Raw genomic sequence first — 16,254 nt, forward strand, 5'->3', positions numbered from 1 at the left:
TATAGCTAGATTCACAAAGAGTTAGACCGGCGTATCTACTGACTCGGAATCTGCGGCATCCTAAATTTAAGTGTATTCTCAAACAGAGATACACTTAAACCTATCTAAGATACAACGGCTTGCGCCGTCGTATCTTAGGGTGCAATATTTAGGCTGGCCGCTAGGTGGCGCTTCCATTCGGCGTATAATATGTAAATCACTAGATACGCCTATTCACAAACTTACGTGCGCCCGTCGCAGTAAAGATACGCCGTTTACGTAAGGCATTTTCAGGCGTAAAGTTATTCCATCAAATAGCTGGACTAGTAATGTTAGGTATGGCCGTCGTTCCCGCGTGGAAATTTGAAAATTGTACGTTGTTTGCGTAAGTCGTCCGTGAATAGTGCTGGACGTAATTTACATTCACGTCGAAACCAATACGTCCTTGCGGCGTACTTTGCCGCAATGCACACTGGGATATGTACACGGACAGCGCATGCGCCGTTCGTAAAAAACGTCAATCACGTCAGGTCACCCCCCATTAACATAAAACACGCCCCCTCAGCCTAAGTTGAATTAGGCACGCTTACGCCGGCCCCATTTACCCTACGCCGCCGTAATTTGGCAGGCAAGTACTTTGTGAATACAGTACTTGCCTAGCTAACTTACGGCGGCGTAGTGTAAATACGATACGCTACCGCAAAAATGCGGCAATGTACCTGAATCCAGCTAATACTCTCTATGTTCGGGGATGATGTGCAAACTTGACGTTAAGAGGGAATATTATTGTTTCCTATGGAATGACAAACATAGGACAAAATGGAATGCCCATAGAGTATAATGGGAAGCAAGATGTGACCTGGGGTCAGAACCATTGGTCATATCAGATCGATCTTTAGCAGACATACTCTCTATGTTCAGGGATGATGTCCAAACTTGACGTTAAGAGGGATTATTATTGTTTTCTATGGAATGACAAACATAAGGCTGAGTATGGTTGGGTATGGCTGAGTGTGGTTGGGATGCCTGAGCATGGATGGGTGGATGAGTGCTGCAATGGGCACAGAGCAGCGCTGTGGGAACTACAGATGCAGCCCACAGCGCTGCTGCACCCGATCTCTCCCCTCTCACACTGTGCCGATCGGTACAGAGTGGGGGAGAGAGATACCGGACGCGACACTGGTTTGTTTACAAGTGATTGCTCCGTCATTTGTCGGAGCAATCACGTGGTAAATGGCTGCTGTCAGCGGCCATTTACCACGATACGTGATGTGCCGGGTCCGGTCACGGATACTCCTGTGTGTGCGCCTGCGATTCTGGGAGGACGTCATAGTAGGCCGTCCCTGAGTTATCGAGTCACGCTGTAGCCTTCATTTGGCAATAGCGTGGTTGTTAAAGGGTTAAATCAAGTTTGGACACTTATGCAGTTTAGCCAGTATACTTCTTTTAAGATTGCATCCAATGGGGACCTCCTCAATTTTACAACGAACACACATCAAAAAAATTTAACATATAATCCCAATCTTTGCAATATTCTCTTTGATTGAAATTTTTGTATAAATTGAAGGTAATCTGAGATCAGCGACTGCACAGTTTCGACAAAAACATGTTCTTCATTAAGCAGCATGTGTGCTTGATGAAGAACATTGTTATGTTCGAAACTGTGCATTCGCTTATCTCAGATTACCTGTAATGTATATGATTATTTGAAGTAAAGAGAAGATTGCAAAGATCGGGATTGCATCTTCAATTTTTATACATAAAAAAAAGAAACTGTCTTAAAGAGGAGTTCCACCCAAAAATGGAACTTCCTCTTAACCCACTCCTCTCCCCCTTACATGCCACATTTGGCATGTAATTTTTTTTTTGGGGGGGGGGGGGGGGGAGTGGGGGCTTCAGGAGAAGGGGACTTCCTGTCCCACTTCCTCCTTCCGCCGAGGGGCTGCAAAGGCGATTAAGCTTAATCGCCTTTTGGCAGCCCCTCCCTGTAGGCGATCGCCTAGGACACGTCAGGTCCTAGGCGATCGCCTGTCCAATCAAACAGCGCAGCGCCGGGCCGCATGCGCAGTGCCGCTTGCGCATGCGCAGTGGGTGCCCGGCCGTGAAGCCGAAAGCTGTCACGGCCGGGTGCCCACAGCGACAATGAAGACGCCGGCCGGGGAGGGGGGGAGAGGAGCGGACCACCAGCCGGCGCGTCGCTGGAACGCTGGAGCAGGTAAGTGTCAGTTTATTAAAAGCCAGCAGCTACACTTTTTGTAGCTGCTGACTTTTAATAAACTTAAAAGATGGGTGGAAAACCCCTTTAAATAAAGACAAAGCCTTTAAATGAGGCTGTTGTCTCAGAAGGAATACATGTCCCTTTTAAATAGCTATATCTTTCAGGGTTGCCTGCAAAAGAGTTGATATATACTATACTCTATGGGCATTTCAGTCTTTCATTCCTTAGAAAACAATTATAATCCAATTTGTCTTGATTTTAAATATTGCCACTGAATTTGGAGAATGTCTGCTAAAGATTTATTTGATATGTTAAATGGTTCTGACCCCAGGTCACATCTTGCTTCCAATTATACTCTATGGGCATTCCATTCTGTCCTAGGTTTGTCATTCCATAGAAAATAATAATAATAATTCCTCTTAACGTCAAGTTTGGACATCATCCATGAACATAGACAGTATGTCTGCTAAAGACTGATCTGATATGACCAATGGTTCTGACTCCAGGTGACATCTTGCTTCCCATTATACTCTATGGAAATTCATTTCTATTATTTGCCATTCCATAGAAAACAGCTGTAATCCCAAATAATCTCAATCTTACAATCTGCTACTCTACTTTAGGAACACCTGTGGGAAAGGATAAATTGCTATGTCTCTCAGATTTGCCTGCAAATTAGTTTATATTTTACTTTCCATTATACTCTATGGGCATTCCATTTTGTCCTATGTTTGTCATTCCATAGAAAACAATAATAATCCCTCTTAACGTCAGGTTTGGACATCATCCCCGAACATAGAGAGTATGTCTGCTAAAGATTGATCTGATATGACCAATAGTTCTGACTCCAGGTCACATCTTGCTTCCCATTATACTCTATGGGCATTCCTTTCTATTATCTGTCATTCCTTAGAAAACAGCTGTAATCCCAAATAATCTCAATCTTACAATCTGCTACTGTACATGAGGAACACCTGTGGGAAAGGTGAAGTCGCTATGTCTCCAAGATCTGCGTGCAAATGAGTTTATATTTTTCTTCATACTATACTCTATGGACATTCCCTTCTGTCATTCACCTTTTTATGGCATAAAAAAAAAAAAAATAATCTCACCTAATCTCAATATTAAACATGGCCAATGATATATTAAAGTAGGTTTGCAAAAAAAAAATTGATATGTCTAAAGACTCTGTCACTAATTTATATATATTTTTTTCTTTACCATTATTCTCTATGGGCATTCTACCTCCCTGTTAAAGTCTATGGGCATTCCATTCTGTCATTCCTTTTAGTATGTCCCCGCACCACTGACAGCGACTGCAGCGAGCACCATGCGGGGACAGGGAGAGGAGGTCTGACCAATATCTGTAAGTTTCTGACCAATACCATCTGAAAAATGTGAATATCGGCCCCTGATAATCGGTTGCCCTCTATGATTTTTTCATTTTAGATGAAAGATTTTTGTTTTTACAATCTTTGTCCCATTGGTGAGATTTCAATTCACTTTCATTTCATTACACTTTCATTTCATTACACTTTCTGTCCTTCAGCCACAACAGGACATTTGAGGAAATCCCTCCAAAGTGAAAGAATCCCAGGTGTCCCCATTGGAAGATTTACCTTCTATTCCTGTTCTGGTGACACTTTCAGTGAGAATTGTAAACAGGACAAATAGAGTGTGTGTGTGTGTGGGGGGGGGGGGGGGGCAAAGGCTGACAGGGGCTCCGATCCATCTTAACTCTGTTCCACTCCATCCAAAACTACAAAAGTTTTGCTATACTAGTGTACCGGTGTGCCATACAGAGTGGTGGCAGAGGGCTCTTCTAGGACTAGGTGTTCTAATATCATCAGAGAAATGTTTCCTAATTCGCCAGACATGGCACAGCCCTGCCACTAGAGATCTGGTGTTCCCCACAGAGCTCAGCTGTGCAGGACAGGTACACTTCACCAGAATCATGGCGTCTCGCTGTGAGAGATCCGCTGCACATGAACGAATACAGACTGTGCTTTACAAACACTCTGACTACTAAATGTAACGGCATGCTTCTTCTGACACGTTACCTCCTCCTTCACTCTCCCTCTCCAACTTCCACATGTCTGCTTCCTTCTCCTCTGTATTTGCTGGCGCGAAATCATGACGTCACCTAGCAGCCCACCCATGTGTACATGACTCCCTCTCTGTGTAATATTGGACCGCAGCGCCATCTAGTGACCCAACCTGTAAGCGCGCTTGCAGTACACTTTCCATTATTTTTAAAAGGAAAGAGATAAGGAGAGGAGAAGAGACAGAGAAAGCAGGGAAGAGACAGAGAAAGCAGGGAAGAGAGGGAGAAGGGGAGAGAGAGAGAGGAAGAGGGAGTGAGAGAAGAGAGAGGGGGAGGAGAGAGAGAGAACAGAGAGAGAAAGGAGAGACAGAAGAGAGAGGGAGAGAGAAAGAGGAGAGAGAGGGAAAGCAAAAAGAGAGAGAGGAGAGAGAGAAGAGGGAAGAGAAAAAAGAGAGGGGGAGAGGAGAAAGGGAGAAGAGAGAGGAAAGAGAAAGGAGAGAGAGAGAAGATAGATAAAGAGAGAGAGAGAGAGAGAGAGAAGAGAAAGGAGATAGAGAAGAGAGAGAAAAAAAAGACAGAGAGAAAGGTGAAAGAGAAAAGAGAGAAAGGTGAGAGAGAAAAAAGAGAGCGAGAGAAGAGAGAGAGGGAGAAAGAGAGTGGGAGAAAAGAGAGAGAGAGGGAGAGAGAGCGGGAGAAAAGAGAGAGAAGAGAAATGAAAGAGAGAGAAAAGAGAGGAGAGAGAGAAGAGGAGAGAGAGATAAAATGGAGAATAGAGAGAGAAGAGGGAGAAAAGAGAGAGAGGGGAGAGAGAAAAGAGAGAGTTTGAGGAGAGAGAGAAGAAAGAAATGAGAGAGGGAAGAGAGAGAGAGAGGGAAAAGAGAGAGAAGAGAGAGAGAGAGGGAGAAGAGAGACAAAAGAGGGAGGGGAGAAGAGAGAGGGGGAGAAGAGAGAGAGGCAGAAGAGCGAGGGGGAGAAGAGAGAGAGGGAGAAGAGAGAGGGGGAGAAGAGAGAGAGAGGAGAGAGAGAAGGAGAAGAGAGAGAGGGAGAAGAGAGAGGGGGAGAAGAGAGAGGGAGGAGAGAGAGAGGGAGAAGAGAGAGAGAAGAGAGACAGAGAAGAGAGAGGGGGAGAAGAGAGGGAGGGAGAAGAGAGAGAGAGAGAGAGAAGATAGAGGGGGAGAAGAGAGAGAGAGAGAGAAGATAGAGGGGGAGAAGAGAGAGAGAGAAGATAGAGGGGGAGAAGAGAGAGAGGCAGAAGAGAGAGGGGGAGAAGAGAGAGATGGAGAATAGAGAGGGGGAGAAGAGAGAGAGGAGAGAGAGAGAGAAGAGAGAGGGAGAAGAGAGAGAGAGAGAAGAGAGAGGGAGAAGAGAGACAGAGAAGAGAGAGGGGGAGAAGAGAGAGAAGAAAAGAAAGAAAGGTTTGAATTTGAATCCTGCTATACAAATATAAAATCTGATAAGCAGTAACATTTGATCAGCTTCTGTATGTGTGAAGAGCAGAAAGACTAGGTTGTATGTTCGAAGCTTCTAAGCTGTTTCTGGGCTGTTTCCAGCAAGTAGCCATTGTGAAAATAACCAAAGCGCTGACCTCACTTTCAAATGTAAGATTCAAGCGTTAGAATAAAATTCCATTATGTCATATTTATTCAAAAAGACCTTTATTTATTAAACCCCCCAAAAAAATCCAAAAGGAAAACACTGCGCTAGATATATTAGTGAATATAAACACCAATGATATGTGATAAATTAATAATTAGCTGCCAGTACCAAAAAATGTGTGATACAAAAAATTCCTAAAACATGTGTAATATACAGTACAGCGCTCAAAAAAAACATGTGAGAAAGATCGAAAGTAAATTAATCTTAAATAGACAATATTAAATTGTGAATGAGAAACGATTCTCACAATAGCAAATTCATATAAAAAAACAATGAAAGTGACACAAAAATATAGAAAAGTCCCACTATATTGAATATGTGGTGAAACATATGAAAAAATAAGTCCTTGTAGAATGAATAACTCCTTAAAGCGGTTCTCCACCCTAAAGTGAAGTCCCGCTGATCGGAACCCTCCCGACCTCCGGTGTCACATTTGACACCTTTCAGGGGGGAGGGTGGTGCAGATACCTGTCTAAAGACAGGAATTTGCACCCACTTCCGGCCACTCGGGCAGACTGCGGGCGTGACGCCACCTCCCGTCCCCATCCCCCCGTTGTGTGCTGGGAACACTCGGCTCCCAGCACACAGCGTGTGAGCCAATTGGCAGGCGTAGCGCGACTCGCGCATGCGCCGTAGGGAACCGGGCAGTGAAGCCGGAGCGCTTCAATTCCTGGTTCCCTCACCGAGGATGGCGGGGGGCAGCAGAGTGACGAGCGACCGCTTGTCCTCTGCTGCGGACGGCGCTGGACTCCAGGACAGGTAAGTGTCCTAACATTAAAAGTCAGCAGCTGCAGTATTTGTAGCTGCTGGCTTTTAATATTTTTTTTTCAGCGGACATCCGCTTTAAGGGGTAAATCCAAATAGGCACCCAAAGAGAGAGGTTGAAGGATAGGGAAAACTTCATCCACCAGGAGGGCACCCAAAAAGTGGTATTGTGGTCTCCTTACCCTGTCAGTGTGATCACCATTATAGTGATCTAATATAATATGAGGTTATACCTAAACACTTTTTTTTTTTTTCATCTGTGTCCCACTGTGGATATGCCCCTTTACTTCCTGTCTCATAGTTAAAACAGGAAGTCAGAGGAAATTCCCCCAATGTAAGGGAGACCCTGGTTGTCAGTAGTGTCCCCATTGGAAGATCTCCCTCTTGTTCTGGTGACTAAGGATGAGCTCAGGCGTGTTCGCAACTCCACGCGCCTGCGCCCACGAGGAAGCTGACACTCCGCAGCGATAATCACGGGTAGTCAGACATTTCCTGATCCGCGGGCGGCACAGATCGGAAAATGTCTCACTGTCTGTGATTAGCGCTGCGGAGTGTCAGCTTCCTGGCGGGCGCAGGCGTGTGGAGTTGCGAACATGCCTGAGCTCATCTTTACTGGTGACCACTCAAAATGTGACACATGTGTAGCCCAACATAAATAAAGATCAAAGAAAGTGATTAATAAACTTTAATTAGAGGCAACAATGATGAATATGTTTATGTGTGATTCAGACATTTGTGTATGATGATAACCTGGGCTATGTCCTCCTCTTTCTGCACTGTATCCTGTGGCAGAGGAATGCTGTTGCTTAGTCCCCCCCGAGCATCGCGATTGGCTACACACACAGCTCACGTGTGGGAAATCAGCCAATAGAATCACACCCTGAACACAGCCAGCCGTTCTGTCGCTCTCCGTCAAATCATAAGCAGGGTAGCGCGTCACGTGATCGAATTGGAGAGTTCTTCTCAGCGAGTCCGGTCAAAGTTCTGCACGACAACGTCAGTGTGAATAAAGTTGTGTGCCTTTGTATCACCTCTACACTGACTAGCGGAGGTATGGCGGCGCTGGTGTGTGTGCTGGGCCGAAGGGCTCTCCTGAGGACGGCCGGACTCAGGGTAAGATTCCTCACCTGTCCGTGACCTCAACTACACTCTGTACAAGGAGCAGCCCTGCACGCTGGAGGCGCACTTACTGTGTCACATGACAGAGCTCTGTCCAATAGGCGGAGACCTGGAGGTAATAGGCAGGTGTCATTGTGCAGCGTTCTCCTAGGGGGAGTTTATCGTCATAGTGCCCAGAGAGCCTGAACATTGTCTTAGCTTGATAAAGTCCTTGCATTAAAGGGGAGTTCCAGGCATTGTTCATGTTTATTAAAAGTCAGCAGTTAGAAAAAGTGTTGCTGCTGGCTTTTAATAAACATGCACTCACCTGCTCCACGTTCCAGCGACACGCCGGAGCTCCGCTCCTCTCCGTCCGTCGTACTCACTGCGCATGTCACGTGTCCCAGGCGATCGCCTGCAGGGAGGGGCCGCCAAAAGGCGATATGACGTATCGCCTCAGCTGCCACTTGGTGGAAGGAGGAAGTGGGACAGAATGTCCCACTCCTCCTGATTCCCCCACAAAAAAAAAATGACATGCCAAATGTGGCATGTAAGGGGGCAAGGAGTGGATTAAGCGGAAATTCCACTTTTGGGTAGAACTCCGCTTTAACCACTTAAGCCCCGGACCAATATGCTGCCTAAAGACCCAAGGGGTTTTTACAGTTCGGGACTGCGTCGCTTTAACAGACAATTGCGCGGTCGTGCGACGTGGCTCCCAAACAAAATTGGCATTCTTTTTTCCCTACAAATAGAGCTTTCTTTTGGTGGTATTTGATGACCTCTGCGGTTTTTATTTTTTGCGCTATAAACAAAAATAGAGCGACAATTTTGAAAAAAAATGCAATATTTTTTACTTTTTGCTATAATAAATATCCCCCAAAAACATATATATAAAAAAAAAATTTCCCCTCAGTTTAGGCCGATACGTATTCTTCTACATATTTTTGGTAAAAAAAATCGCAATAATCGTTTATCGGTTGGTTTGTGCAAAATTTATAGCGTTTACAAAATAGGGGATAGTTTTATTGCATTTTTATTTTTTTTACTACTAATGGCGGCGATCATCGATTTTTTTTCGTGACTGCGACATTATGGCGGACACTTCGGACAATTTTGACACATTTTTGGGACCATTGTCATTTTCACAGCAAAAAATGCATTTAAATTGCATTGTTTATTGTGAAAATGACAGTTGCAGTTTGGGAGTTAAACACAGGGGGCGCTGTAACATTTAGTGTTCACTTAGTGTGTGTTTACTACTGTAGGGGGGTGTGGCTGTAGGACTGACGTCATCGATCGAGTCTCCCTATATAAGGGATCACTCGATCGATGCGCCGCCACAGTGAAGCACGGGGAAGCTGTGTTTACATACGGCTCTCCCCGTTCTTCAGCTCCGGGGCGGCTATAAACGAATAGCCGCGCCGTCGTCCCGGATCGCTCCCCGAGGCTTACCGACCGCCGCATGTAGCGGGGGGGGGTCCCGATTGGACCCCCCACCCACGTCAAGCAGAGCACGTACAGGTACGTACATGTGCCTGTCCGTGCCATTCTGCTGACGTATATCTACATGAGGAGGTCGGCAAGTGGTTAAAGTAATAAACCATGCTTAGGTATCAGTGTCCCCACCCCCTTTATACTTACCTCAGTCCTCACTGCATCCAGCGCTGTGCGCATTTGTAGCCACACCCTCTCCTCTCTCACAGGCTTTGCCATTGGCTCCCGCTATTGTCAGTCAAATCTCATGAGGAGTGGCTGGGGCCATGCTGCCTGTGTCTATGGAGACAGGCAGTGCGGCTCGGGGTCCAGCATGTGATTGTGCCACCATAGGAAGCGGCTTCACATAGCTGTACATCGAGAAGAGGAGGAGCCTGGAGCGCTGGCAGGGGGACCAGAAGAGGAGCCGCAGGGCAGCGCTGTATAAAACCATTGCCCAGAGCAGGTAGGTATGTTTGTTATTTAGTTCCTTGGGGCCCTTTAAGGGGTTCAGGATGACAGGGTTTATGATCATGTGACTGCAGAGATTGGCGGTCACATGATTGGAAAGCTCCCGATTCCAAGCAAGCAATTGTGTCACTTTTAAAGGGGAGTTCCACCCACAATTTCACTTTTTAAATATAAATACCCCTGTAATACACAAGCTTAATGTATTCTAGTAAAGTTAGTCTGTAAACTAAGGTCCATTTTGTTAGGTTGTTACAGCATTTAGATAGTTTATAATCTAGAAATAGACCGTGGCCATCTTAAGTGTGGGCATCATGAAGCCAGACTGTATGACTTCCTGGATTTCAGCTTTGCACATGCTCAGTGCACAAGCAATGTAATAGGTTTCAGTCAGGTTTGCAAGGACTACTGGGTAACATGATTCCTATCCCAGAAACCCTTGCAAATAGCCTAGGCAAATAAGGAGGAGGAGGTAATGAAGGACTACAAAATAAAGATATTTACAAGCAACAAATTAAATAAAAATTGTCCATTCTGAACACTATGAGATTAGAGCATGCAGCACAGACAAACATAAAAAAATGGGTGGAACTCCACTTTAACATCCCTTTTAATAGAAAAAAGCATGACAGGTCCTCTTAAAAATGAGAGATGGGGTCAAAAAGACCTAAAATCTCATATTTACACTAAAATTCAATAAAAAAATTAAATGTCTCTAAATGCAAAGAAAATCCTGCGAGCCACCAGTCCTAAATGCTTTCTAAAAACAAAACGCTCTATCTAGAATGTGTGAAAGCTGCTAGCGTGAAACACCTCTCATAAATAGTGCCAAAAATAGTGATTAACCACTTAAGGACTGCCTCCTGCACATATACGTCGGCAGAATGGCACGGCTGGGCACAAGCACGTACCTGTACGTCCTCTTTAAGTGCCCAGCCGTGGGTCGCCGCTGGAGTCCCGCGATCGGTCCCCGGAGCTGAAGAACGGGGAGAGGTGTGTGTGTAAACACAGCTTCCCCATTCTTCACTGTGGCGATGTCATTGATCGTCTGTTCCCTGATATAGGGAAACACAATCAATGACGTCACACGTCCAGCCCCGCCCCCCTACAGTTAGAAACACAAATGAGGTCACACTTAACCCCTTCAGCGCCCTCTAGTGGTTAACTCCCAAACTGCAATTGTCATTTTCACAGTAAACAATGCATTTATATAGCATTTTTTGCTGTGAAAATGACAATTGTCCCAAAAATGTGTCAAAATTGTCCGATGTGTCCGCCATAATGCCGCGGTCACAAAAAAAATTGCTGATCGCCACCATTAGTAGTAAAAAAAAAAATTATTAATAAAAATGCAATAAAACTATCCCCTATTTTGTAAACACTACATTTTGCGCAAACCAATCGATAAACGCTTATTGCAATTTTTTTTTTTCACCAAAAATAGGTAGAAGACTACGTATCGGCCTAAACTGAGGAAAAACATTTTTTTTTACATATTTTTGGGGGATATTTATAGCAAAAAGGAAAAAATATTGCATTTTTTTTAAAATTGACGCTCTATTTTCGTTTATAGCGCAAAAAATAAAAACCGCAGAGGTGATCAAATACCACCAAAAGAAAGGTCTATTTGTGGGGGAAAAAAGGACGCCAATTTGTTTGGGAGCCACGGGGCACGACCGCTATATATATATATACAGTGATGAAAATAAGTATTTGAACACCCTGCTATTTTGCAAGTTCTCCCACTTGGAAATCATGGAGGGGTCTCAAATTGTTATCGTAGGTGCATGTCCACTGTGAGAGACATAATCCAAAAAAAAAAATCCAGAAATCACAATGTATGATTTTTTTAACTATTTATTTGTATGATACAGCTGCAAATAAGTATTTGAACACCTGAGAAAATCAATGTTAATATTTGGTACAGTAGCCTTTGTTTGCAATTACAGAGGTCAAACCTTTCTTGTAGTTTTTCACCAGGTTTTCACACACTGGAGGAGGGATTTTGGGCCACTCCTCCACTCTCTAGATCAGTCAGGTTTCTGGGCTCTCGCTGAGAAACACAGAGTTTGAGCTCCCTCCAAAGATTCTCTATTGGGTTTAGGTCTGGAGACTGGCTAGGCCACGCCAGAACCTTGATATGCTTCTTACAGAGCCACTCCTTGGTTATCCTGGCTGTGTGCTTCGGGTCATTGTCATGTTGGAAGACCCAGCCTCGACCCATCTTCAAAGCTCTAACTGAGGGAAGGAGGTTGTTGCCCAAAATCTCGCAATACATGGCCCCGGTCATCCTCTCCTTAATACAGTGCAGTCGCCCTGTCCCATGTGCAGAAAAACACCCCCAAAGCATGATGCTACCACCCCCATGCTTCACAGTAGGGATGGTGTTCTTGGGATGGTACTCATCATTCTTCTTCCTCCAAACACGGTTAGTGGAATTATGACCAAAAAGTTCTATTTTGGTCTCATCTGACCACATGACTTTCTCCCATGACTCCTCTGGATCATCCAAATGGTCATTGGCAAACTTAAGACGGGCCTTGACATGTGCTGGTTTAAGCAGGGGAACCTTCCGTGCCATGCATGATTTCAAACCATGACGTCTTAGTGTATTACCAACAGTAACCTTGGAAACGGTGGTCCCAGCTCTTTTCAGGTCATTGACCAGCTCCTCCCGTGTAGTCCTGGGCTGATTTCTCACCTTTCTTAGGATCATTGAGACCCCACGAGGTGAGATTTTGCATGGAGCCCCAGTCCGAGGGAGATTGACAGTCATGTTTAGCTTCTTCCATTTTCTAATGATTGCTCCAACAGTGGACCTTTTTTCACCAAGCTGCTTGGCAATTTCCCCGTAGCCCTTTCCAGCCTTGTGGAGGTGTACAATTTTGTCTCTAGTGTCTTTGGACAGCTCTTTGGTCTTGGCCATGTTAGTAGTTGGATTCTTACTGATTGTATGCGGTGGACAGGTGTCTACTCTTTATGCAGCTAATGACCTCAAACAGGTGCATCTAATTTAGGATAATAAATGGAGTGGAGGTGGACATTTTAAAGGCAGACTAACAGGTCTTTGAGCCCTGGTTCACATTGATGCTACTTTGAAATCGCACTACTTCACTTGAAGTAGTGCGATTTCAGGTGCTACTTGATAGACATCTGTGTGGCTTCATGCACAGATGTCTATGGAAATCGCACCTGAAATCGACAAAAGTAGTGCAGGAACTACTTTTGCAAATCGGTGCAGCACCACAAAATCGGTGTCGCACCAATTGGAACAGTGCCTATGCCTCCAATAGGCTGCGACTTGTCATGCGATTTGATCTCTCAAATCGCATGACAAATCGCTCCAATGTGAACCTAGGCTGAGGGTCAGAATTCTAGCTGATAGACAGGTGTTCAAATACTTATTTGCAGCTGTATCATACAAATAAATAGTTAAAAAATCATAAATTGTGATTTCTGGAATTTTTTTGGGGGATTATGTCTCTCACAGTGGACATGCACCTATGATGACAATTTCAGACCCCTCCATGATTTCCAAGTGGGAGAACTTGCAAAATAGCAGGGTGTTCAAATACTTATTTTCCTCACTGTATATATTCTATATTGTAAAACCAAAGTAAATGGTGAATAAAAATACAAATAAATAAATCTACAACACACTAAAGTGCTCTAGTGCCAGAACACGCATATGAATAAAATCATCATAAACAACACAAGCGCATAATAGTGGTATCAAATGTAACATGGATGTACATGGATGCCCACGCTGTAACCATCTTTGGGCCAAATTTAGGAAGCATTTGGAGCATTTTAGGTACTGACATGAACTCGTGTGCATAATTCAGGTACAGTAAAACCTTGGATTGCGAGTAACGCGGTTTACGAGCGCTTTGCAATACGAGCTGTCTTTTTTTTTTTTTTTTTCTTTTCTTTAAATCCTGACTCGGTTTGCGAGCGTTGTCTCACAAGATGGGCAGGATACAAGCCTCTGGGGTGTGCAGTACCGCATTTGGCCAGAGGTGCGGGGGTGTCGGTGACGCTCGGACACACTTTTGGAGCGTGCAGAATCTGGTGCAGCTGTGCATGGTAGCGAATCTGCTTCTAACTTCAACTCATTCAATTAAGCTTTGACAATAAAACATGGAAGCTGCACCAGATTTTGCACCCTCCAATTTTTGTAAATCTCCCCCAAAATGTCTTGCTTTCAAAATCGGTCTGCACCAGGGTCTGTCTCCATATGCCAAAACAAAGTTGGTCTTAATTGGCTCCACTTTTGTAAGATCTGTCGGTATTCTATTTAAAATGTGGTGCAGGCATTGTGTCACATTTCTGAGCTACCTGAATTTGGTGCACGAGTGTCACAACCAAAAGTGCAGCAAATGCTTCTTGAATCTGGTGATATACATTAACAAGAGGGATTAGCGCCAGAAAAGTGGTGCAGCGGCTTTATTAAATCCCCCCCCCCCCGTGTGATTTTGCATTTTGATTAGTGAAGAACTTGGGCATGTTGGGTCAAGTATCTGCACCACCAAGATGCTGCCCCACAGCTGCTTGTATACTCAGCAGTAACACTAATGACGTGAATGAAATGAATTGCCTAGTTACACTGGCACCTGAAAGTGGGTGGGATATATTAGGCAGCAAGTGGACATGTTGTCCCTGAAGTTGATGTGTTGAAAGAAGAAAAAATGGACAAGTGTAATGATTTGAGCAACTTTGACAAGGTCCAAATATAATAGCGAGACAACTGGGTCAGAGTAACTCCAAAACTGCAGGTCTTGTGGGATGTTCTTGGTCTGCAGTGATCAGGACTTGCCAAAAGTGGCCCAGGGAAGGAAAACCGGCAACAGGGTCATGGGTGGTCACATGGGGAGCGAAGGATGGCTCATGTAGTCCAATCCAATAGACAAGCTACTTTAGCCTAAACTGTATGAACTACATAACAAAATGGACGCACATACTCAGTTGGCAGTCTGCTGTAATATGCTGGTTACCATGCTCACACGTACAGTAAATTAAATCTTGATGAACAGTGCTGTAAAAGGTGTCTATAACTTATAACAAAGCAAGTGTTTAAAAAAAGTTATAATACTAATAGTTCTTGAAGCGCTTGTAACAAAAGCATAGTGTAACTGATGATGAAGGTCCAGTAATAAGCAAACATTCTAATAGAAGCGCCCATTATAAACAGTTATTGCTGAATCTTTACACATTGTAATTCACAGGAGCTTCCAGTAGATGGCAGCATTGATATACTGTTCAGTGTGTAGCTTGGTTTCAAGTGTTTTATAAAGGACCCTCCATGAAAATGTTATGTCTGCATAGATGTAAGCCCTGTGTTAGATAAATAAAAGTGCACAGGCAGTGGTAGGAAAACACAGCGTCTTAGTTTTGAGGCTTTTTCATTTCTCACCCCGTGATTCAGCCAGTACCACACTTCCTGTCTTAGACCCCATACACACTATACAACTTTTTGTTGTCTGATTTTTTTTTTTTTGTATTCCTTTTAGATTCACCAAAACCGTGTAGTGCAAGGGCCTGACTGATTGCATACAAATTTAAATTCTTAAGGTTTTAACTCATATTACCGTATTTATCGGGGTATAGCGCGCACCCCTAATGTAGACCCGTTTTTCCTGTAAAAAAAGATTTTAATACTTCGTTTTGGTGTCTTGCCCGGCATCCTTGTCCGTCTGCGGCCTCGGAGGTGTCCTCCCGGCTTCTCCCGCGCTGTCTCCGAGTCGAATTCCCGCGCTCAGTTTGAACGCCTCCGCCGACATATACCGAGCGCAGTACACTCGGGTATATTTGGCCACGCTTCTCACGCATAAACGTCACAGAGCGTGACTACGAGCGAAGCCGAGCCTGGCCGAATATACCCGAGTGTACTGCGCTCGGTATATGTCGGTGGAGGCGTTTAAACTGAGAGCGGGTATCGGCGTATATCGCGCACCCACGATTTTCCCCTTATTTTAAGGGGAAAAGTGCGCGGTATACACTGATAGATACGGTATATGTTTTTGGTAAATCTAAAGGGGAAAAAATCAGCAGAAAATTGGATAGTGAGCTTGGTACACACTAGTAGTGTGTTTGTGGCGTTTTTTTATTTGTATTCATTCAATCCAATAGGGTTGCCCAACACCAGGGGTCTTCAATTTTTTTTAAACAAGGGGTCAGTTTACTGTCCTTCAGGCTTTAGGGGGGCTATACTGTGGTCAGTGGGAGTAGAAAATCCAATATCATTGGTTTTATCAGGAGGAATGGTGCCCCATGGTTGGTATTAATGGGAGAAATGGTGCCCCATGGTTGGTATCCATTGGAGGAAGAGAGCCCAATTAATGGTGTCAATGGGTGGAATAGTGTCCCATTGTTAACCTTAGCAGGAGGAATTGTGTCCCATTGATGGTGTTGGTGGGAGGAAGGGTGCCCTATTAAAGTGGTAGTAAACCACTGGGTGTTTGTTTTTATTTATTTAATTATTTTTCTAACCTGAAATGTAATGTCACTATGTATCGCATACTAGCACTTTGTTAAACTAACAAAATGAAGCCTT

The 16,254-nt window shown here is 44.3% G+C and overlaps 2 protein-coding genes across 2 annotated transcripts in view; one reads left to right on the forward strand and one right to left on the reverse strand.

Annotated features, from left to right (window-relative positions):
* NBN (nibrin) overlaps positions 1 to 4,364 on the reverse strand; it is a 128,259-nt gene extending 123,895 nt beyond the window's left edge. The window contains exon 1 of the mRNA XM_040354601.1: positions 4,258 to 4,364. Coding sequence (XP_040210535.1) covers positions 4,258 to 4,291 — 34 coding nt within the window. The 5' untranslated portion in view covers positions 4,292 to 4,364. The remainder of the gene's footprint in view (positions 1 to 4,257) is intronic.
* Positions 4,365 to 7,581: 3,217 nt separating this feature from the next.
* Positions 7,582 to 16,254, forward strand: part of DECR1 (2,4-dienoyl-CoA reductase 1) — an 87,972-nt gene continuing 79,299 nt past the window's right edge. The window contains exon 1 of the mRNA XM_040354606.1: positions 7,582 to 7,775. Within this exon, the coding sequence (XP_040210540.1) occupies positions 7,716 to 7,775 (60 nt within the window). The 5' untranslated portion in view covers positions 7,582 to 7,715. The remainder of the gene's footprint in view (positions 7,776 to 16,254) is intronic.

This window comes from Rana temporaria, chromosome 5 (assembly GCF_905171775.1).
Source record: "Rana temporaria chromosome 5, aRanTem1.1, whole genome shotgun sequence".
In the NCBI taxonomy this organism is placed as follows: Eukaryota; Metazoa; Chordata; class Amphibia; order Anura; family Ranidae; genus Rana; species Rana temporaria.